Source organism: Teleopsis dalmanni, chromosome 1, assembly GCF_002237135.1.
Source record: "Teleopsis dalmanni isolate 2A chromosome 1, ASM223713v2, whole genome shotgun sequence".
NCBI lineage: Eukaryota > Metazoa > Arthropoda > Insecta > Diptera > Diopsidae > Teleopsis > Teleopsis dalmanni.
This window is the reverse complement of record NC_051846.1, coordinates 143,639,489-143,664,283: the sequence shown is the minus strand read 5'-3', so window position 1 is coordinate 143,664,283 and position 24,795 is coordinate 143,639,489. Positions and strand designations below refer to the sequence as shown.

The 24,795-nt window shown below is 31.9% G+C and overlaps 2 protein-coding genes across 2 annotated transcripts; both read right to left on the bottom strand.

Moving 5' to 3' along the window:
• Positions 1 to 4,914: 4,914 nt before the first annotated feature.
• Positions 4,915 to 5,943, bottom strand: LOC119666366 (ATP-dependent DNA helicase pif1-like). Its single transcript, XM_038075647.1, has one exon. The coding sequence runs from the start codon at positions 5,941 to 5,943 to the stop codon at positions 4,915 to 4,917; it is 1,029 nt and encodes a 342-aa protein (XP_037931575.1).
• Positions 5,944 to 11,944: 6,001 nt separating this feature from the next.
• Positions 11,945 to 13,099, bottom strand: LOC119669162 (probable NADH dehydrogenase [ubiquinone] 1 alpha subcomplex subunit 12). Its single transcript, XM_038078966.1, has 4 exons — positions 12,857 to 13,099; positions 12,607 to 12,784; positions 12,456 to 12,540; positions 11,945 to 12,141 (listed from the first exon to the last, which is right to left on the bottom strand). Exons 1-4 carry the CDS (start codon positions 12,967 to 12,969, stop codon positions 12,068 to 12,070), a joined length of 450 nt encoding a protein of 149 aa, XP_037934894.1. The 5' UTR covers positions 12,970 to 13,099; the 3' UTR covers positions 11,945 to 12,067.
• Positions 13,100 to 24,795: the final 11,696 nt, after the last annotated feature.

Here is a 24,795-nt window from a genome sequence, read left to right as displayed (position 1 = left end):
ATTTTGCTATGTAAAAAAGTGTATATTATCTATTTTGTTTAAATGAAATAAATATTTTATTTACTTCTACGGATATAAATATACATTTGCAAATTGTTATTAAACAATGTGTAAGTGTATGTATGTATAAATATTAAGATTTATAACTATATCAGACAAAATTTCCATGTAACTATGAAGGACAGGTAGTAATTTCAGTATGAAATACTACTTATGATACTCAATGTCATCTTCGCGATTTACAGGTATCAAATTGACTTCTCGTAATATCACACAGTCCTCATAATTAAAAAGTACAAGGTTAAAATATCGAATATAAAAGACCGCTATATTAACATCAAATATTTATTCCTAATAGAGCAATAAAGAACAACTAACATTCTTTCAAGTTTATCAAATAACTGTTGGAAAAGTGAATTTTTAAAAATGTTTAAAGCCGATTTAAATCAGACGGAGAAAAAAGATGGATATTGGAGAGATATAATTAAACAACTCGCAGATCATTTGTTGGATTTGGAAAGAAAAAATACCGATTTCGTAGAAGACAAACTCACGCTAGAAGGAATTAGACAATTGGACATATATATTGAAAAGTTATTGCAATTCAGCAACTCAGAGAAGAATCGGATATATCTCGAGGAAGAAAATTTGGCTTTGTCTATCAAATTACCATGTGTGATTACACCAAAAACTGAAAAGAGTGATGAATATATAACCGAAACATCTTTCAGTTCAAAAAAAGAAAATTTGACTGATTGTAAAAAAGATGAAACACCGAAAAGCATTAAAAAATTTGCTCTCGATGAGGTGTATTTTCGCTATCCAGCTGCACGAAACCTTGCGTATCCCACACCGCAATTCAATATGGCCTTATTATCAGAACATGTTAACGATTTAAACTCATATGTACAAAAACGAAAATATGAGAAAATAGAAGCAGAACCCGAAGTTGAAGCTGAAGTTGAAGAAAAGCAAAATTTGAAACCAGAATATCCAAAACGCAAGTTCACGGATGCTGAACAAGTTGTTATTATTGGACCAAATAATACAGAAATACCAGCACACAAATTCGATACAATAACTTGGACTTCTGCAGCAGCCGCCACACGTGCTGTGTTAATAAATATATTTGATGAAGATACACTCTCTACGCACACCTTAACTGGAAAACCATCTCCAGCATTTCATGATCGCCAACGCCCACCTAAGCAACGATTGGATCCACTCAAAATCAATGATATTATACATTGTGTAATGATGAAGTGCCGGTGTAACGAACGCGAAATACGCGCTGCTATTACTAGCAAATGTGCTGACACTGCTAAGAAGTATAAGAAACGTGCTCGAAAAACCATAAACTAAGATCTGGTATCTTAACTAATTTTGTACAATTATGTTTGATGATAACATATTAGCTAACTAATTAACTAATGTAATGTGGGGCTTGTAACTCTTAAAGTGAATACGATTAATATGATTATAATGAATATATGATTTTTGTTCATTAAGGGGAGCTTGGTAATCCTCTATTATCTATTTTATCTCTGTATTCAATCTGATTAAGAAAATAAAGATGTTGAATTTTGATAATGTAAACGTATATTTAATTTTTGGAGTAAAATAGTAATTAATTTAATAATTGGAATTTTCAGGAAAAAGTACTTTTATGCTTACCAAGTGCTTTGTTAGACACGGCAAATCCATTTTTTTTATTAAAAATTTCTATAGATTATTACCTACTTACAACCAAAGTGTGATCTTCATGTCGCATTGGTTCTGAAGATTTCAAATGGTTTCTTATAGATTATAAATGTTATGACCTTAATTAGCATAGACTTAACGCAATTGATATTACCATTTAATATAGACTTCGCATTATTTATTATTGATTATTACTTTTGATATGCTATTTTTATTATATTTCTCAATTTTTTTGGAGTCTGATTATTAAGTTTATACAGACGATTGGCAGAAAAATATAATAAATAACATTAAACAAAAAATTTAATTTAACTGGGCTTAGAAGATAAGGTACACTAAATAGTGCACTAAATACCTTAAATACCCTATATCATTTTTGCATAATATTATGAGAAACACCGGTGTTTACCATAAAAATCTATCTTCAGCAATACTCATAGTCTTTATTGTAGAATAATTTATTTCGTTCAACATCCATTTCACTTATTATATGAGTAATTTAAATTTAAATTTAAATTTAGTACTTAAAGTTGATAGTACTTCTTAGAAACCATTTGTAAGCATTTCGCTGACATGGATGGAAAGTGAAATTATATTTATTGAAACAACGATCATAGTCGCCCATATTCTTTACAGTATTCGAGTAGAGTATTATCTTGATGAGTTGATGAGCTGCATCGTTGAAAAAATCGGTTTTAGATATTAAAACAGATGCGAAAACTAATATTGAGAGTGAAGTCTAAATAGGAGACTCCAATAAATGAGTTTTAATAAAACTTCATCTATTAGCAAAAAAAATCATAAGTACCTTTAAAAGTATATTACCAAGTAATTAGTTTATAGCAACATTTATATTAGAACAAAAACTTATATATATATCGATAGGAGATTTAGGGAGAGATATAAGTAAAAATTCACATTTTGAAACAGAGTCTTATTATGAACAAAAAAATTATACTATATGGACAATTAAGTGTTATATAAGCTTTTATTTTCTATTTACATCAGGCTCCTTTTCACCAATCATTGATAAAAAAAGAACTCACAACTACTCTAAAGTACAAATATACTATTCTATATACAAAAAAGATATATAGGTATTACCTAAATTGTATTAATAAAATGAATTTTAATATCTATATATTTATCTCGATATATAAGTATATTTGCAAATTACTTTTAAACAATGGATACATGTGTGTAAAAATGTTTAGATTTATAACTACCACAGACAAACCAAAAATTCTTCGCAACTATGAAACGCAGGTAAAAATTCTATTGCAAATTAAAACTTATGGCACTATCTTTACGATTTTCAGGTATCAAAAATAATACGACACATTCACCATAATTAAAACTTTCAAGGTTAAAATTTCGAATATAAAATAGCGCTGTATTAACATCAAACATTCATTTCAAATCGAGCAGTAGACAATAAATAATATTTCTATAAGTTTTTCAAATAACTATCTAAAGTGAATTTTTAAAAATGTTTAAAACCGATTTAAATCAGATGGAGAAAAAAGATGGAAATTGGAGAGAAATAATTAAACAACTCGCAGATCATCTGTTGAATTTGGAAAAAAATAATTCTGATTTCGTAGAAGACAACCGAACACTACAAGAAAAATTGGACTTATATATTGAGAAGTAATTGCAATACAGTACGAGTAACTCTGAGAAGAATCAGAAACATCTGAAGGATGTTTTAACAAACGAAATATTTATTATACTCATTCACGAACTTTTTGTAATTAAAATGGAATCAATTAGCAGTGAACAGACATCAACACCCGCAACTGAAATGTCATCCAAATTTCCTGAAGAAAATTTCTATCCACCAACGAAGAGAATATGTCTTGAAAATAGTGACTCCGATATAGTCGAAAAGTTTTTCGAATCAAAAAAAAATAATTTGGTAACTCCAAAAACGTTGAGAACACTTTCAGTCCTTTCACTTATGAAGAAAGTACATCCTGTTACATCAAAAATCAAAAGTACTGATTCACCTCTACCTACAACATCATCCAGTTATGCAAAAGATAATAAAAACGAAAGTTTCGTAACTCAATCTACTAAAAACGAATCATGTCTTGTTCCATCAAAAAGCGAAAGTAGTACTTCACCTCCAACTATATTATCTCCAAGATCAACAAAACCTGATTTTATTCAATGTAGTAAGAATGAAAGTTTCATAATCCCAAAATCTATTAAAAAGCTTGCTAAGAAATGTCGAGCGGTATTAAAACCCAAAAGGAATCACTTATCTATAACCGGAATCCAAAATAGTTTCTTTAAGGATAATGTTAACAGCTGTTTGATAACTTCAGGGAATTCTAAAAAGAACAATATCATCGATGAATTATATTATCGCTATGCAAGTAGAGGAAATTTGAATTTTATGCTAAATACACTGAAACGAAAATACAAGCAAATGGAGAATGAAGATGAACATTTAATCAAAATAGAATTTCCGAAACGCAACCTCACTGATTCTGGACAAGTTGTTATCATTGGACCAAATGGAACAGAAATGAATGCAACTAAATTCGATCAGATCAATTGGAGTTCTGCAGCAGAAGCCACACGTACTGTATTGATGAATGTGTTTGATGACAACATACTTTCTACACACACTTTAACTGAAATACCATCTCAAACAGATAACGACCGTCAATGTTCTATTAGGAAACGATTGGATCCACTCGCAATAGATGATATTGTACACTGCGTACTGATGAAATGCCATTGGAACGAATATGAAGTACGTACCACCATTGCTAGAAAATGCGCTGAAACGCACGGAACTACAAATTAATGAGAAGATACGAAACTCAGCCGCAGAATGAGAAGATACAGGAAAAATAGTACTCATCTTATGAATTACTTTTCAATATTTAATTTACATTCATTCCTACATACTTTATGATTTAGAAAATAAAAAAAAAAATTTTAGTAATGAAAATAAATTTTTTTTTGTTTTTGGGGAAGTAGCATAATCAATTCTCAATTCTCATTCAAATCAAGTCACTTCGTACCGCGTAACAGTCAATAAATGTTATATTAAAAACTAAATTTAGAAATTTATTAACGTAATAAAATGAATACAAAAAATTTATTGTATTCAATAGTTTATTAGGATATTGATATATAATTAATTATTTTAATGGTCTGTCAGCAAGAACCTATGGGTTGCACTCCGATTGATTCTCTTCAATAAAGAACCTTGTGATATACGATATTTTTTGTTTTTTTATCAGGCGCAAGAACAAATAAAGCAGATGGTTTGCCTACACGTGAACATGCCACGTACAATTGACCATGTGAAAAACATGCATTTTCTAGATTCAGACCACAAACACTAAAGGATTGGCCTTGTGATTTATTTATAGTCATACCGAATGCAAGCCGAATAGGAAATTGAATTCGTTTAAACTCAAAGGGCATATCGATTGAGATCATTGGAATCCTCGGAATGAGAACTTCATCACTTTTGAATTTTCCTTTGAGTATTATTGCGTGAATCACATTAGCCATCAGTTTTGTTATCACTAATCGCGTTCCATTGCATAGTTTTGGTTGGTTTAGATTTCGAAGCATAATGACTACCGAACCAATCTTTAATTGTAAATTGTGCGGTGGTAAGCCAGGCACATCCAAGGAGTTCAAAAATTCAGTTGGATAGTTGGTAGCTTCTTCTTCGTTTGTTACACAGTCAATAGATTTGAATGTATGCAGAGTACCAACGATTTGATTTTGAATTACAAAGTTTAAGTCATTCAGATCTTTGTTCTCAGCTGCCAAAATTGCTCGCTCACCCAACCATTTTTTGTTTTTATGATTATCAATGATGTTCGGAAATACTTTATTGATGAGTTCGTCTTTTGATGACACGAAATTGCAAAAATTTGAAGGAAATGCAATTAATCCGCTCGATTCTTCAACAGTTACACGGCCATTACCGATTAACAGCAATTGCTTGGAGAACTCTTCAGCAGATGTATCGTTGACCAATGCAACTCTCATGTTTGTTACCAGCTGAAGTTTCTTCACATAGCGCCAAAGATTTGATGATTTAAGGCAAGCATTTAATTCGTCGGCAGCAGTCGATTTTGGAATGACTAGGAGTGTTTGGCGAAAATCGCCAGATAGTAAAATCATTGCGCCTCCAAAACATTTCCAGTCATTGCGAAGATCTTTCAATGTTCTGTCAAGTGCTTCTAATGCGGGTTTATGCGCCATTGTGCATTCGTCCCAGATGATGATTTTAGATGCTACTAAAACTTTAGCCATTGCAGAATGCTTCGCAATATTACATATCGGTTGCTCGATAGTTTGAAGGTTTAACGGCAATTTTAACGCTCAATGAGGCGTACGGCATCCTTCTAACAATGTAGCCGCTATTTCAGAAGAAGCAACTGCTACCGCAATGTCGGAATATCGCACGAACAGTGGCCAAAATTAATGACATGAGGAATGTTTTACTAGTCCCACCGGGGGCGTTCAGGAAAAAAAGTCACCATTTTCTTCATCAATCGCTTTCATTAATGTTAAAATTCCTTCTGTTGCGGATTCAATAGAGGTACATTAGTTTGAACTGATTGGTCTAATTCATGACGATCATATTCACGTTCACGTTCTAATTCTCGATTAAATGCGTTATTTATTCCACGATCAGGAGCTGGCATTCCTAATCTGACTAACAAACTACCGCAGGTATGGTAACATATGTCTTCGATCAAGAGCAAAGCCTGATTATGATTATTTCATCATTCACCTCAAGATCGGGATTTCTTGAACTGACACGAATTCTATGTAAAATGTCTTCTGACATGTTATCCTTATATTTGTTCCACAGGTCAAGTGGATTCGATGGTATATTGACAACAATATTTATTTATTATATTTGAATTTATTATATTTGAAATTTCAAATATTTGAAATATTTGAAAACAAAATTTAAAAAGAAATCAATATCACTCAAACTGTCGAACAGTCGAACTGTCAACAGTTTGAAACAGCATTTACAAATTTATTATTTTTGCTAAAATTAGTGGATTTTTTCAATATTTTATAATGTATTCTGCTATTCAGAGCGGAGACGATTCCAACAAATCAAAGATAATTAAAATCGGTTCAGCCGTTCTTGAGTTATGAGTGGTCTAACTAACACGACTTTCTTTTATGTATATAGATAAAGTAAATGCTTGGAAATTGGGTAATATTTTCCCACTGTCAAATCTTACAAAAATAGAGTTCTTAATGAACCGCGTTGGTTGATTTTCAAAGCGGCTGATTTGTTGCTACTTGAGAGGAAGATAAAGGCTTACTCTTTAAACTGATAAAAATCTTTTAGAGCTATATTTGTATTATATTTCTATACATATTAATTTTCATATATTATTTTGAACTCTTTTTGGCGTATCAATAGTAAGTTTACAGAGACAATTAAAAATTTTTGTACCTAAAGTGAGAAATTTATCGCATAAAAAAATGAACTAAATTAAATACACAAATAAAATAAATCTCAAATAACCAAACAAATTTAGCAATTCGTTTTTTTTTGTCTGCCATATTCACATTCCTAAATTTTGAAGAATATGTATGTATTTTGCTATGTAAAAAAGTGTATATTATCTATTTTGTTTAAATGAAATAAATATTTTATTTACTTCTACGCATATAAATATGCATTTGCAAATTGTGATTAAACAATGTGTAAGTGTATGTATGTATAAATATTAAGATTTATAACTATATCAGACAAAATTTCCATGTAATTATGAAGGACAGGTAGTAATTCCAGTATGAAATACTACTTATGATACTCAATGTCATCTTCGCGATTTACAGGTATCAAATTGACTTCTCGTAATATCACACAGTCCTCATAATTAAAAAGTACAAGGTTAAAATATCGAATATAAAAGACCGCTATATTAACATCAAATATTTATTCCTAATAGAGCAATAAAGAACAACTAACATTCTTTCAAGTTTATCAAATAACTGTTGGAAAAGTGAATTTTTAAAAATGTTTAAAGCCGATTTAAATCAGACGGAGAAAAAAGATGGATATTGGAGAGATATAATTAAACAACTCGCAGATCATTTGTTGGATTTGGAAAGAAAAAATACCGATTTCGTAGAAGACAAACTCACGCTAGAAGGAATTAGACAATTGGACATATATATTGAAAAGTTATTGCAATTCAGCAACTCAGAGAAGAATCGGATATATCTCGAGGAAGAAAATTTGGCTTTGTCTATCAAATTACCATGTGTGATTACACCAAAAACTGAAAAGAGTGATGAATATATAACCGAAACATCTTTCAGTTCAAAAAAAGAAAATTTGACTGATTGTAAAAAAGATGAAACACCGAAAAGCATTAAAAAATTTGCTCTCGATGAGGTGTATTTTCGCTATCCAGCTGCACGAAACCTTGCGTATCCCACACCGCAATTCAATATGGCCTTATTATCAGAACATGTTAACGATTTAAACTCATATGTACAAAAACGAAAATATGAGAAAATAGAAGCAGAACCCGAAGTTGAAGCTGAAGTTGAAGAAAAGCAAAATTTGAAACCAGAATATCCAAAACGCAAGTTCACGGATGCTGAACAAGTTGTTATTATTGGACCAAATAATACAGAAATACCAGCACACAAATTCGATACAATAACTTGGACTTCTGCAGCAGCCGCCACACGTGCTGTGTTAATAAATATATTTGATGAAGATACACTCTCTACGCACACCTTAACTGGAAAACCATCTCCAGCATTTCATGATCGCCAACGCCCACCTAAGCAACGATTGGATCCACTCAAAATCAATGATATTATACATTGTGTAATGATGAAGTGCCGGTGTAACGAACGCGAAATACGCGCTGCTATTACTAGCAAATGTGCTGACACTGCTAAGAAGTATAAGAAACGTGCTCGAAAAACCATAAACTAAGATCTGGTATCTTAACTAATTTTGTACAATTATGTTTGATGATAACATATTAGCTAACTAATTAACTAATGTAATGTGGGGCTTGTAACTCTTAAAGTGAATACGATTAATATGATTATAATGAATATATGATTTTTGTTCATTAAGGGGAGCTTGGTAATCCTCTATTATCTATTTTATCTCTGTATTCAATCTGATTAAGAAAATAAAGATGTTGAATTTTGATAATGTAAACGTATATTTAATTTTTGGAGTAAAATAGTAATTAAATGGGGTATTGGAATTTTCAGGAAAAAGTACTTTTATGCTTACCAAGTGCTTTGTTAGACACGGTAATTTCATTTTCTTTATTAAAAATTTCCCTAGATTATTACCTACTTACAACCAAAGTGTGATCTTCATGTCGCATTGGTTCTGAAGATTTCAAATGGTTTCTTATAGATTATAAATGTTATGACCTTAATTAGCATAGACTTAACGCAATTGATATTACCATTTAATATAGACTTCTCATTATTTATTACTGATTATTACTTTTGATATGCTATTTTTATTATATTTCTCAATTTTTTTGGAGTCTGATTATTAAGTTTATACAGACGATTGGCAGAAAAATATAATAAATAACATTAAACAAAAAATTTAATTTAACTGGGCTTAGAAGGTAAGGTACACTAAATAGTGCACTAAATACGTTAAATACCCTATATCATTTTTGCATAATATTATGAGAAACACCGGTGTTTACCATAAAAATCTATCTTCAGCAATACTCATAGTCTTTATTGTAGAATAATTTATTTCGTTCAACATCCATTTCACTTATTATATGAGTAATTTAAATTTAAATTTAAATTTAGTACTTAAAGTTGATAGTACTTCTTAGAAACCATTTGTAAGCATTTCGCTGACATGGATGGAAAGTGAAATTATATTTATTGAAACAACGATCATAGTCGCCCATATTCTTTTCAGTATTCTTGATGAGTTGATGAGCTGCATCGTTGAAAAAATCGGTTTTAGATATTAAAACAAATGCGAAAACTAATATTGAGAGTGGAGTCTAAATAGGAGACTCCAATAGATGAATTTTAATAAAACTTCATCTATTAGCAAAAAAAATCATAAGTACCTTTAAAAGTATATTACCAAGTAATTAGTTTATAGCAACATTTATATTAGAACAAAAACTTATATATATATCGATAGGAGATTTAGGGAGAGATATAAGTAAAAATTCACATTTTGAAACAGAGTCTTATTATGAACAAAAAAATTATACTATATGGACAATTAAGTGTTATATAAGCTTTTATTTTCTATTTACATCAGGCTCCTTTTCACCAATCATTGATAAAAAAAGAACTCACAACTACTCTAAAGTACAAATATACTATTCTATATACAAAAAAGATATATAGGTATTACCTAAATTGTATTAATAAAATGAATTTTAATATCTATATATTTATCTCGATATATAAGTATATTTGCAAATTACTTTTAAACAATGGATACATGTGTGTAAAAATGTTTAGATTTATAACTACCACAGACAAACCAAAAATTCTTCGCAACTATGAAACGCAGGTAAAAATTCTATTGCAAATTAAAACTTATGGCACTATCTTTACGATTTTCAGGTATCAAAAATAATACGACACATTCACCATAATTAAAACTTTCAAGGTTAAAATTTCGAATATAAAATAGCGCTGTATTAACATCAAACATTCATTCCAAATCGAGCAGTAGACAATAAATAATATTTCTATAAGTTTTTCAAATAACTATCTAAAGTGAATTTTTAAAAATGTTTAAAACCGATTTAAATCAGATGGAGAAAAAAGATGGAAATTGGAGAGAAATAATTAAACAACTCGCAGATCATCTGTTGAATTTGGAAAAAAATAATTCTGATTTCGTAGAAGACAACCGAACACTACAAGAAAAATTAGACTTATATATTGAGAAGTTATTGCAATACAGTACGAGTAACTCTGAGAAGAATCAGAAACATCTGAAGGATGTTTTAACAAACGAAATATTTATTATACTCATTCACGAACTTTTTGTAATTAAAATGGAATCAATTAGCAGTGAACAGACATCAACACCCGCAACTGAAATGTCATCCAAATTTCCTGAAGAAAATTTCTATCCACCAACGAAGAGAATATGTCTTGAAAATAGTGACTTCGATATAGTCGAAAAGTTTTTCGAATCAAAAAAAAATAATTTGGTAACTCCAAAAACTTTGAGAACACTTTCAGTCCTTTCACTTATGAAGAAAGTACATCCTGCTACATCAAAAATCAAAAGTACTGATTCACCTCTACCTACAACATCATCCAGTTATGCAAAAGATAATAAAAACGAAAGTTTCGTAACTCAATCTACTAAAAACGAATCATGTCTTGTTCCATCAAGAAGCGAAAGTAGTACTTCACCTCTAACTATATTATATTCAAGATCAATAAAACCTGATTTTATTCAATGTAGTAAGAATGAAGGTTTCATAATCCCAAAATCTATTAAAAAGCTTGCTAAGAAATGTCGAGCGGTATTAAAAACCAAAAGGAATCACTTATCTATAACCGGAATCCAAAATAGTTTTTTTAAGGATAATGTTAACAGCTGTTTGATAACTTCAGGGATTTCTAAAAAGAACAATATCATCGATGAATTATATTATCGCTATGCAAGTAGAGGAAATTTGAATTTTATGCTAAATACACTGAAACGAAAATACAAGCAAATGGAGAATGAAGATGAACATTTAATCAAAATAGAATTTCCGAAACGCAACCTCACTGATTCTGGACAAGTTGTTATCATTGGACCAAATGGAACAGAAATGAATGCAACTAAATTCGATCAGATCAATTGGAGTTCTGCAGCAGAAGCCACACGTACTGTATTGATGAATGTGTTTGATGACAACATACTTTCTACACACACTTTAACTGAAATACCATCTCAAACAGATAACGACCGTCAATGTTCTATTAGGAAACGATTGGATCCACTCGCAATAGATGATATTGTACACTGCGTACTGATGAAATGCCATTGGAACGAATATGAAGTACGTACCACCATTGCTAGAAAATGCGCTGAAACGCACGGAACTACAAATTAATGAGAAGATACGAAACTCAGCCGCAGAATCAGAAGATACAGGAAAAATAGTACTCATCTTATGAATTACTTTTCAATATTTAATTTACATTCATTCCTACATACTTTGATTTAGAAAATAAAAATAAAAATTTTAGTAATGAAAACGAATTTTTTTTTATGTTTTTGGGGAAGTAGCATAATCAATTCTCATTTCTCATGAGAAATTAAGTCTCATTTCTCATTAAATAATAAGAATTATGTTTTGAATTTGTCCTATTTTTCTTTGCAACCGTTTGGATCCCAGGCCTGGATTTTAGGACGAGTTGTACTGTATGGCATGTATTGTTCTAAAAAAGAGAGAAAAATATGTTAAGTTATGTTAATGTAATATAGTTCGAGTTTATAGGTTATTCAAATCAAATTGGAATTCAAACCTGCAAATAAATCTTCATAAAAAAATTAAACTTCATTTCCGTATTATTTATGGAAATAACAATGTGGAATAATTGCAAAAACGTACACATCATTTATAAAACTTTAGAACCATTATTGAAATGCATAGACTCAGATATTACACATTGCATATTGGAATCAAACTTTTACACCGGATTACATTCATCATTTATAAGATTCTCAATTAGCTTATTAAACACACTCTTACCTTTCGTTCCTGACTGATTTTCAGTATGGTCAGCCATCCAAAAATATTTAGGTCGGTTTCCATCGCGTGTTGGTGGCAAATCGGTCTGGAAGTAGTTTTGCAAATTAATATTTATTAAATGAAGTAATTAATAATTAATTTTGAATCAAACCTTGTAGTGCATCCAGCCATACCATTCGGCAGGTATTTGGGAAGCATCGTAATTGAAGTGTACATGTGGTGCATATTCAATCCACCTGTTTCTGCCAAAGAAATAATAAGAATTCTCAAAATACTTGTTGCCGTATTTGTCGACGCCAACCAGTCTACCAATCTTTAAGTCATCATTCCTTCAAAAAGTGTGTATATGTGTATCTTATGTTCTTTATACAAGTAGGTATTAAAAACCGGATGATATTTACCTCCATAATTTGAGAATACTTTTACGTAGGCCGCCATTCTCACGAAAAATTTTAAAGAGCCTTCCCAAACGGTTGATACCGATATATTTAGCCATTTTAGCCATTTTAGCCATTCCCCAAGAAACATATAAAATTTATTTATACTGATCTTACTATATTGTTCAAAATAACTTATATCTTTAAGTAGTTGTTTGCAACTTTTTAATTTTTTAATAACTGAAAAAGAAATATGACAGTTAACTGATGAAAATCTAAATTTTTATATTTAGATTCATAGAATTTATGTATTCTTTTAAATTAATACAGTATGCAAAGTACACTTGATCAGCATGACGGGAAGGTTTTATTGTAACGAATTGGCATAACGATATTTGCGGGGTACTTGTCCATCAGTGCTTGAGCTACGAAAACTTTGCATGGGAATATTCAGGGGTTCAGTTAAAACAATTCAAAACTATCTGAAGAAAAAAAGCAAAATACCTGTTGTTTTTGTTGTTGTTGTTATGATTTGAGTTAGTACTATTGCGCAGTTTTACTTTTTAGTGGCTGGGGGACTTATCCCTGCCCCACACTAAACTTTAACTATACTAGATTCATTATCATTTATTTATGTTCTAACTGATAACGGACCGTAGATCAGTATGTCTTCCTGTGCGTCCTGAGGTGGACTTAAGGTTTGTTATGGTGGGGTTGCGCAATGTATCAACTTTTGTAAATAATTTTAGGGCTTTGTACTTGATATATTTTTTCACTGAGTCAATTCTTAGATCTCTATGTATGTCTGTTGTTCTAATATACCAAGGAATCTTAATTAGTCTTCTATATGCCAGATTTTGTGCTATCTGTAATTACTTTATGGCCGTATTTGAGGCTTTGCTGTATGTTACACATCCGTACAATAGTGCTGGCCTCCCACATTCCTCCCACCGTTTCTCCGTGCCACCGTTTCTCAGTGCCACCGTCGCTCACTCCTGGAGGATGCTGCCTTCTCTTTCGTGTTATGAAAGAGATGTCTTGATCTTGTCGTTGTTATATATATGGTGGGACAGCACACTGTCCAACAAGTGGCCCCACTGAGTTAAAGGATTAGTCGAAGTAGACCACGAAACTACTTGGGTCCTTTTTCGTCCTTCGATTCTCGGATGTTGTTATTGAGTTAAAGCTGGTTTGGCTTCCGTTCGCATAACTACATCTTTTGTTAATGTAAGCAGCTCATTTAGCTTGAGGTTTCCTGCCAAGTCATCACCAACCCAATGGTGTCCCAAGACAGTCTTCCTCCTACTTGCCAGTGCTGGGCATTGGCATAATATATGCACCGCTGTTTCCTTTCTTCTAGACATAGTCTGCAAGTGTCTTCCTCAGCAAGAGTTATCTTTTTGAGTTGATACTTGAAGTTGCCATGTCCAGTAATTAGTGAGGTCAGCCAGCTTAGAATGCTCCGCGAATAGCTAAGCACTTTTATCGCTTCCCTGGCCCACGGTTTCGGCAACATGAGTTTGGTCTGTCTACAAGTGCTCAATTCTCTCAATCTATTACGATGAAGTGAGGTTATCCTTTTATAGACATAGGCTGCCTTCATTTTGTAACTTAGTGGTATTCTGGGCTCTGGACCACAGAAATTATGGCTTGATCCTTGCTTTGCAAGTTCATCTGCCTTCTCGTTTTGTCGTTGTTAAAAAACAAAGACAGTTTTGTACTGCATCTATAAATGCATAGAATTAAAAGAGTTGGCCTCAATTAATAATTTACTAGAAATGTACTTTGAATGATATTAAATTTGATGAAAGACATAATATTCTAAATTAAACTTAAGACAAAAATAATAACACAGTATTAGCTATATCGAATTTCGCATTTTCAAAGTCAAGATTAAAAATCAAAATAAAAAATTTTTATTATATAAAGGCCGCAGTCCATGTCTTGGAGAAGAGAAAAAGTATAGCTGTTACTATGAAGTTATTGGTCATCTATTCAACAACTACCAAACAATCCACTATGATTGATATATATTGCCGTAATTGAATAAATAAATTAATTTTAACAATTAAAATACTATAATTAATACAAACATTACAATTATTATATAGCGCAATGCTTGCTAAAAAGATCCTGAGGTTGAAAAAAGTAGATCCCGACAGAAGACAGCTGGAGCAAGTAGATGTATCAAATCAAGGTTTAACACTTGAAACAGTAGCGGGGCCCGGACGTAGGTCACACCGATGGAAGTCTTAAATGACTAATAGGGACCCTACCACGAAGTTATACTTATGTGGTCTTGGGATAGGACATGGTCTGTAGGATCGAAGGGGAGTGGTTTCAGTCAACTTCTGGGGCGCCGGATTGAGGTCAGTATTCCTCCTAGCCGCAAAAAAAAATATTATTTTATAGATGGTACAATTATGATGTTGTTATAATAATATACAACTAGTGAATTTGTTGATGAACTTTTATAGCAAATCAGCAAGATTCGAAATTGGAACTGCACAGGTCAAGTACGGCTAAATGTTAGTTGGTTAATTAACACTAACTCTGGGGGTTAGTGAATTGACAAGGTACAAGTTCAACTTCAAGTACTTGTTGTGTCAAACAATTATTTACAAATAATCAAATATAATAAATGGGTGGGTAATGATGGGTATTTGGGTATTTGCTCAAAACAAGTGGATGGTAAATTGAAATAAAAATAAGAAGTTTATTGTTCTCAATTTATAAAACTTTTGAGGCTTTATTGAAATTCAAAGATAAACACAATATGTTTATGCTTCCTGTTCTTGCAATTGAATTAATTAAAAATAAGAATTTAGTTGTTGTAATTCACTATAGTTCAAAAACACCTTTCATGTGTATTTGCATTGATTTCGTATAAAGGAAGTTGTTCTATTCAGCCGTAAAACTTCTAAAAACTGTTCTGCATTTGAAAGTCAACAAATAAATTCGATTAAATTATGCATCTAATGGAAATGTTAAATTAGATAAGATGATATTCAGTAAATATAGAAAAAGACATTAATACATATATGTAAACTTGGAAATGTGTTTACTTTTAACAAATCCGTTTATTTGCAATGTTGAACAGAATTTTTCAAAAGCTAATGCACTTTTCGCAATTGCATGAGAACGCATACCAGATTTGCATTAGCATGAAAGTAGTCAGCCGCTTCCACGGGTTCGATGGTACGGCAGTTCCATAGTCAGTCAACTGCAGTTGGAAAACTATTCGCAGACTTCGCAAACAAGGCGCTATGCAAACACATTTAAATTACATGAGAACACGAAGCATAACAAATACGTGCCGATAGTATCCTTCATGCAGTGTTCTCCGGCGGAGTATCGTTTTCTTGGAACATTTGTCATTCCTGCGGTACGTGTCGCTATTTACATTTGTACGTAATAAATTCAAGTTCCACAACTGCAGCCAAGTCGTTTGTCACTTCATACTTCCTCTTTTTACTCGCACACACTTTTCGGTCCTTTTTACTAATAATTCACTGGAATAAATTTGTATCTGTTGTGCGCTATTTTATTTGCAACTTTAAACTGCAATTGCTGCTGATAAGCTCGAGAAATCCTCGAGAAAGAAATGGCATTAGGTGTGCTGCATTCTAGTTGAAATTATTGATATTTCTGCACATAAACAAATTGCAAACAAACTTGAAATACTTTAATCGAGTACCTATAGGTGTCTTTGATATAGAATCCGCAAAGTTGATGTTTGCTCAGTTAATGCTTCTATCTAAATTGAAAAGTTAAGCACTCTCACTCAATCGTTGAGAAATTGTTTTAAATTGTTAAATGCAACATTAAACAAAAATATGAAGTGTTTGCTTCTCAGCTGAGTAGACTTGTATCTGATGACTTCGCGTCGACTTGTAAATACTCAAGAATGCTAAGCGTCTGTCTTTAGGGCAATATTACGAGTATTATGCACCGCAATGACAGTTCATATTGTCCTTGCGCTTGTGCTGGCACTCATATTGCAGTTTCAAGACGACGAAATTTCAAGCAGTTACTGACATTTAAATGTGTTAAAAGTTTTGTGAACGTGCCAAGCCAGGAAGTTATTGAAAGCAACAGTCTGCAATGCCAACAGGACATTTTATTGGAAACGTGCTGTATCTCCTGCTGCATGTCGCGTATCAGCTTGTTGCCGCAGCACATAAGACTTCTCCGAACTGTATTTATTCTTAAATTTGTTTAAGTTTACACAATCACATGAGTTCCATATGCTTTAGCCATTTAAGTTACTTTATAGATTTTATAAATGAGTTTGAAGAAATTCTAGTTAAACTAACACACACCAGCAGATAAGTAGTTTGTGTTATATCTTCGCCATCAGAAGGTTGGCATAAGCATAGAATCTTTAATGGTATTCCATAGACACATCTTCGAACTTTAATATTGCTCACTTTCGAATAGATTTTAGTAAAAGTTTGATTTATTATTCCTTATCTTCTACAAATCCAAGCAAATCCAAGATATTAATTGTTTAAATAATTTAAAGAGAGTAACCAAGGTAGATATATTCATAAGTAAACTTAACCCCATATGACGCGGTACCAGATGCCGTTGACCGATTTTGATGAAAATTTGAACACACGTTAAGATAAATTTCAAATTTTATCAAAATACAACCAACCGTTCCTGAGATATGGGGTGTTAAGTTCACTTACCAATGGGTCAATACGTATAGTGATTTGTATTCAATTAATTCTTATGAAGAATAGTTCAAAAATGACCAAATGATATTTTTGATTTGTCGATATGTATTTTATTTACAATTTTCGCATAATTTTAAGAAAAATACTTAGTTTTAAGTGAGATGTTTATAATTAATTATAATGCAAAGCAATTTTGATGCAAATGGAGTTTATATTTGCTAAAGGCGTATTTGAGTATGACATATAACACAACGTCGGGGATCACCTTGTACTTTTACAGAACAATGGACATTAGTTCTAATGTTACTAAAATTTGATGCAGTTGAGTCAAATATAGGTTCAAGTATCCTTGATCGATAAACCCTTGACAATGTTTTCTCGAAACTGTGGTTGTAATAATAACATGCTTTTCATGAGCTAAAACCAGAACTCTTTGCGTTTTTTTGTTGATTCAGTTTTCCATGGTTAGTGAGAACTGTAGTGCACTGTGTTTTAAATATATGACTAAAAGATCAAAATCACCTTTAGCATTTATATTTGATAATTTAGTAATGCCAATTTAGTCGCACAATTCCTATAAAAATAAGTTAAAATTCATGAAATTATTTGTATACTTATATTAGTATACTTAGTTTTAAAACAAATAACAACCTGTGGCAAAAAATTGTTTCCGGAGTAGTATCATCTCATCAGATAATGAGAAGTGTGAAAGTTGTCAAAATAGATGCGGTGACTAGATGGGGACTCAACGACTTCCAATAAGCTAGGAACTGTATTAGATCTCAGTCCAATATTTTTATCATATATTGTTGATGCTTCTCCGTAATATTTTATGGGTTTTTCTTTAATGAACATTTTACATGAATGCGTTTCAAAGCAAGGAATCATTTCTTCATTAATTGATAAGTTTTGTGCAAATACGCCAAATTGCATGAAAATTTGATTGCACATACCAACCAGTGACTGTATTTTAGCAAATTTGTACTCTAAATCCAATTTAGTTTTGTCAGTCAAATGAGAAAACTTTTTTAGCAATTTAACTCTATGTCGTGGAAAACCATTAGAAATTATTGGCACACCAAGAGAAGGTTGACCAATATTTTTTCTATTTTGAAGTTTTATGAAATAAAATATAAGAAATCAATAAAACGGCTCTATTCGTAAGGCGCTACAATAAAGTTTACCAACATTTCAAGCACTATCTAATCTTAGAGTAATCACTCTCCGCACGGGGAGGTACGCAGATTTTAGATGAATCACTGAATAATCATGAAGCTTATAGGCAATACATAAATTAGTCAATGGTAGGACAGGTAGGACCCTGTAGTACCCCCAGCTATTAAAGAATAAAAGTGTCCAGTTGCGCTGACTCGAAAAAAGGATCAACATACTTGATCGCCAGTGGAATATAAATAGTATTGACATCAGGCAATAATTGTAGTCTCTTAGCTTCTTCATCATTACTATATTCTGCTTCTAAAATAGACAAAAACCTCTTCAAGTATTAAGCCATTTCTTTTGGCATTTTTCACAACAACTCCATATACTACGAACAATTTTTGAACTAAGATTCTGGCACACGTCAGTTCGACAGCAAAAATTTTTATAACTAATATGCTTAATATACGTACTTATGCTACCGTACAACAAATCAAAAGCAAAAATGTTAATTGTAAATATATCTAATTTTAGAGTTCAGGAAAAACATCTCCCATTTGAATCCAATTCATTGGAATAGAACTTCCTTCAAATTGTTCTCTCAAAATAAACCACATACAAATAAAAGATAACATTACTCGTTACTCTTATACTCGTTTAAAGTGCTGGTAAGTAAAATTACCGGTTGGGCAGAAATGGGTAAAGAAAATATTTTTCTAATCCTATCCGTACGAAGCAGAAAATCAAACGAGGTACAAAAATATCGAAAGCCCCCAAAAGTTCTTTTTACGAGATAGTGTATAGAGTACAAAAAAAATATATAACAAAGATATGGGTATCACCCAATAAAATATCTGACGATAATTATTTAGATTTCAAACGTTTATCTTAACGTTATAATGATATAGTTGGTATTCCGATATATACATGCTAATATTACAGGCCTATATATAATCATTTTATTTATTATGTTTATATCTAAAACGTGTTTTTCGAAGTAATCACCGGCAAAAAGACTTTCATTTAATGTCGAATTATTAAAAAAGTAAATAAAAACTAGTAATAAACTATTTACTAATTCAGAGTGATAGAACATTGAATAGTTATATTTTTAATTAATTAATCGGACTTAAATTATTTTTACCGCCAATTTTACAGGAATTGAACGATATACTCAAATAGTTAAGCGAAAACTTAGCCCACAAAAAAACAAACAATCGTGACAAAATTCAAAAAGTAAACAACAATAACAACAAATTTAAAGTATTGAGTGATGAAAGCGACAACTTAAAAGATATCAAAGAAAAAATCATTAAACCACTGAAAAAAACTCTAGTGATTTAGTTAATACGACACAAGAGGTCGTCAACTATATGCAGCACTTGGCAACAGCCTTAATGTTGTGTCTTCGGGTCACCCAACATACTGGCCATCAGACAATCGAAAATACCAAAATAAAACGATTTCGCAGTCATTAATGGTTTGAAACGTGAAGACATAGCTGTCAAACCATCTTAACTCTGACAAAATTTAATATTAACTCAATAGAGCAGAATAAGAAAACTCTTATAAACTGGAGAAATTATAGAAGTATTATTAATGAAAAACTAAACAATAATTCCAATCGCTTCACCAAAAAGGTCAGTCCATTCAAATAGTGTATTTCAATCACACATTGATTATCTTATTTCCCGAAAACTATAAGCTTGAAATGAATGGTAAAAACTCCGATCACCCACCTCAAAACAAAGATTAAATAAAACTTCAAAAGATCTTAAAAAAGTCCTATCTGATGACAAAAGGCCCGTTTTACAAGAATAACTCGAAACTCTTGGTTCACTTAAAGAAAACCATTATTCGCTATAGAAGGCAACGAAGAATGTTAAAACGCCAAAATAATATGACTCACCGCTTAGAAAACCGGATGGTTCTTGGGCTCGCAATGACGAATGTATTTTAAAACCAAAAAAGGCCCCTGCATACCATAAAATTACTGGTAAAATGATACAACAATTGCCTGATTCAGCAATATTCTTTCTAACGGTGATATCTAACGCGGTGGAAAGTTTCAAAAATAAAAAAGATTCCAAAACCAGGAAAGGACCTAACACTTCGTTCAATAATGTGTGTGACTGACACATAGATGGCGGCACTAATACTAAATAAATATTTTTTTTCGAAAGTGGCAGCCTTTTTAGGGTTACTGTCAAAATCATATGTTAATCCGACCATTCGTTTACAAGTTACAGTGCTTTAAGTGACGCTACTTTTGAGTTTTCAAAAAAAAATGAATGCAAAGCAATTCCGTGTGCTGATTTATCATTGTTTTTTAATGAAATAAAATACTTTTCAATGCCAGGAATGGCTTGAAAAACATTATTCGGACTCTGCTTCATCAAAAAGAAGCATTTGTTATTGGTATGCCGTGGTCGTACAGACACAGATAACATTCCATCTTCTGGACCTACTGGCCAAATGACGCTGTTATTCCGGAAAACGTTGAAAAAACACTGAAAATCATTATGTCCGACCGTAAAATGAAAGTGAGGGAGATTGCTGACATTCTACAGATATCAGCAGGCAGTGTACACACCATAATACACGAACATTTGAGTATGAAAAAGGTGTTTTCCAAATGGGTGCCGCGTTTGCTCACACCGGAGCAAAAACAACAACAAATCGATGATTCAAAGAGCTGTTTGGACATGTTTACGTGCAATAAGTCGGAGTTTTTGCGTCGGTACATCATCATTTCACTCCAGAGTCAAATCGGCTGTCTGCTGAATGGCATGCAGCCGGTGAAAGCCGCCCAAAGCGACCAAAGACGCAGCAGTTGGCTAGCAAGGTTATGGCGTCTGTATTTTAGGATGCACATGGAATAATATTCATCGACTATCTCCAGAAGGGGAAGACCATCAACGTTTGAAAGACGAAATCGCAAAGAAACGGCCTCATATGGCGAAGAAAACAGTTTTGTTCCACCAAGGCAATGCACCGTGTCACAAGTCGATGAAAACGATGGCAAAATTGATCGAATTGAGCTACGAATTGCTGCCGCACCCACCGTATTCTCCAGATCTGGCCCTCAGCGACTACTCAAAAAGATGCTCCGTGGTAAGAGATTTGGCTCAAATGATGAAGTAATCGCCGAAACTAACGCCTATTTTGAAGGCAAAGAAAAATCGTTTTACAAAGACGGTATCGAAAGATTGCAAAAGCGTTGGAATGATTGTATCTCCGTAAAAGGGAACTATGTTGATGAATAAAAACGAATTTAAGCAAAAAAAATGTGTCTTAATTAGTTAGTCACACACATTATTGAACGAATTGTTAACGTTGAGATTAACATATAAAGCAATAGTCTTTTGCTCTAGTTGTCCAAAATCTTTGAGAAAATACTGCTGTCAAATATTATGCTAATAATAACTCAAAACAATGTAATCCTAAACCATCAATTTGAATTTCGAACAGGACATGACACTATTGAGTTCACAGAATTGCTAAAGAAATACATACTGCCTTTCAGCACAAAAAAAGACTGTTCCGCCGTTTTCTTAGACGTAGCCTAAGTTTTTGATAAGGTTTGGCACGAAATTCTTATTATTAACATTACCTTCCTGAAAATATACATAAGCTATTATATTCATATATATTCTCTAGAAGATTTGGATTGAAATACCATACCTTTATTTCAAGAGAAATCGACATAATAGGTGATGTTCTTCAAGGAAGCGTACTGGGGTCGTTCTTGTATATAATCTACACAACTGATCTTTCACTACTCTCAAATCACGTCCTTGCTACTTTCGCGGATGACACTATAACTCTCAGTTCTAACAGTTACTACATGAGGGCATCTCAAAGTCTCTCGACTCATTTAGGTCTATTGGAGAAGTGGCTAGCAAAATGGCACATAAAAGTAAACGAAACGAAAAGTGTACATGTAGCGTTTACTACATGAAAAGAAACGAGCCCTCCTGTTGAGTTGAATAACATCCTTATACCCCAGTCAATTGATGTAAAATATCTTGGCATTCATCTTGACAGAAGGCTGACATTACTTAAGCACAATGAAAGCAAATAAACTCAAATAAAATTGAAATCACAGCAGCTTCATTGGGTTATTAATAAAAACTCTAAGCTAAGTCTGGAAAATAAAGTTCTGGTATATAATTCAATCTTAAAAATTATCTGGTGCTATGACATAAAACTCTGGAGTACAGCATGTGCTTCTACTATCGAAAAAATACGGAGAGTTCAAAACAAATTACTTAGACAAATAACCGAAGCTCCTTGGTATATCAAAAATGTACATAACCACAGCGATTTCGGAATCCCAACAGTTGCAGACATCATTAGAACATCAAATGGCGCAACAGCTGCTTTCTGATACCACAATATCCAGATTAAAGCGAAAAGGCTCGATACCACCTTAACGCGATTAATATATATAATTCACTTAATTTTATTAAAAATTTTAACTTCTTTGTTTTGCACTTGCTAATTGCATTATGCAGTTTCTAAGATTTGATTTCATAATTGTTAATTTCTAATCAGAAAGAGACAATTAAATCGAACTAATTGGTCAATTGTTGGAACAATAATCAAATTTTTAAAATTATATCTCATTTAAACTAATATTTCGACTATAGTCTACAGTTATCTTCTTGTACTAATATATTATTTTTATAATATAACAATAATTCAATGCAATGAGCAATTAGGCAATTTCAAAAATAAAAATATAAATAATAATAAATAAAAAAACCATTGGTTATTAGAACAAAAAATTATAATCATGTTTTACAATATATAATCGTTTGTAATATTTTCAAACCAAGATATAAATTTTCAGTTTTATGTATAATTTTCTGCAAGTTATTTTATATTATCAAATTTTTTTATTGCATTTTGACTATAACCACAGGCCTCTCCCCACTATATCTCAGAAAGAAACATGCCCCAACAACTGTCCAGGTATCTTATCTAAGCGTTTTATTTAAGGTTAACCCATAGTACATTCACATTTTAAACTGTTATTACATATAATCGCTTCCCTTTTGAAATGGAAGATGTACTATTTATCGATTCCCGTTTAATTAACATCCATTTCGACACAACAAGAAATTATACTTCTCTAAAATACCACTAATTACTTTCTGCATTTCCGCGTCCCTTTTTGTCTTAATATTGTATTCTAGGTTGTTTTCTATTTCTTAAGCGTCGCGAGATCTAAATAGATTGTTGACTCCCAATAAAAATCGCAATAAGTGAGTTCATATAAAAAATATTGACACCTTTAACCCGATGGAATAAAAAATGATGTGCACTACAAGGTTATGATCTGACAAACTTCCGTTATAGAAAACCTATCATTTGTTCTTTAAAGAAGTCCTAAATATTACATTTTTCATAAAAGACACAATATCGCTTATGTTTAAAAAAAAATTTTTATTTTTTATTTAATAAGAAAAAAAATTAATTATTTTAAGTTGAAAATTTGAATTTGCATATAAGTTAATTTTTACAACAGCTTTAAAAATCAAGGTGAAAACTCCAAAAACTTGGAAATTGAAAGAACGATTTTGAATATACATCGGCTGTTAAGAAAAATGCGTCTATTAGTTCAGGATATCTATGAGTTCTTCTTCAGTCTCGCTACCCATTTGCATACGTTTTGGTGTAAATGATAAGTTACGATTAGACAATGGTCGCTTTATCCGCTCATTTGCTAATTTTGGCTTTGGTGCATTTATGGGTGGATTTCCGTGTGACCTATTCGCGTGATATTTAATGCCGTTCACACTTTTATAACGCTTGTCACAACCAGGAACAGGACACGAATATGGCTTCTCAGCGTCTTTTTGACATGTTAATACCGATTTTTTTACAATAAGTTGAGGAGTGTATAAATCATCACTGCCGCTTGCATAAGTAGAGGGAGGATATTCGGCATCCTGAAATGTTGATTCATGCACTAAACCAGTTTCTTTCTCTTGTGGTATTGGTTCCAAATCTTTTGAGCGATTTTCTTCAATACCGACTGGAAAATCAAAACCAACGCTTGAAACAATATAATTTGCATAAACGTTATCTTCAAATTCTGATTGATAAACTAATTGT

Excerpts from the sequence above, each read along its gene's own strand:
- LOC119666366 (XM_038075647.1), bottom strand. The coding sequence starts at position 5,943 with ATGGCGCATAAACCCGCATTAGAAGCACTTGACAGAACATTGAAAGAT.
- LOC119669162 (XM_038078966.1), bottom strand. The coding sequence starts at position 12,969 with ATGGCTAAAATGGCTAAAATGGCTAAATATATCGGTATCAACCGTTTG. Across the intron at positions 12,785-12,856 it reads AGTATTCTCAAATTATGGAG|GAATGATGACTTAAAGATTG; the intron begins GTAAATATCATC and ends CACTTTTTGAAG. Across the intron at positions 12,541-12,606 it reads ATGGCTGGATGCACTACAAG|ACCGATTTGCCACCAACACG; the intron begins GTTTGATTCAAA and ends AACTACTTCCAG.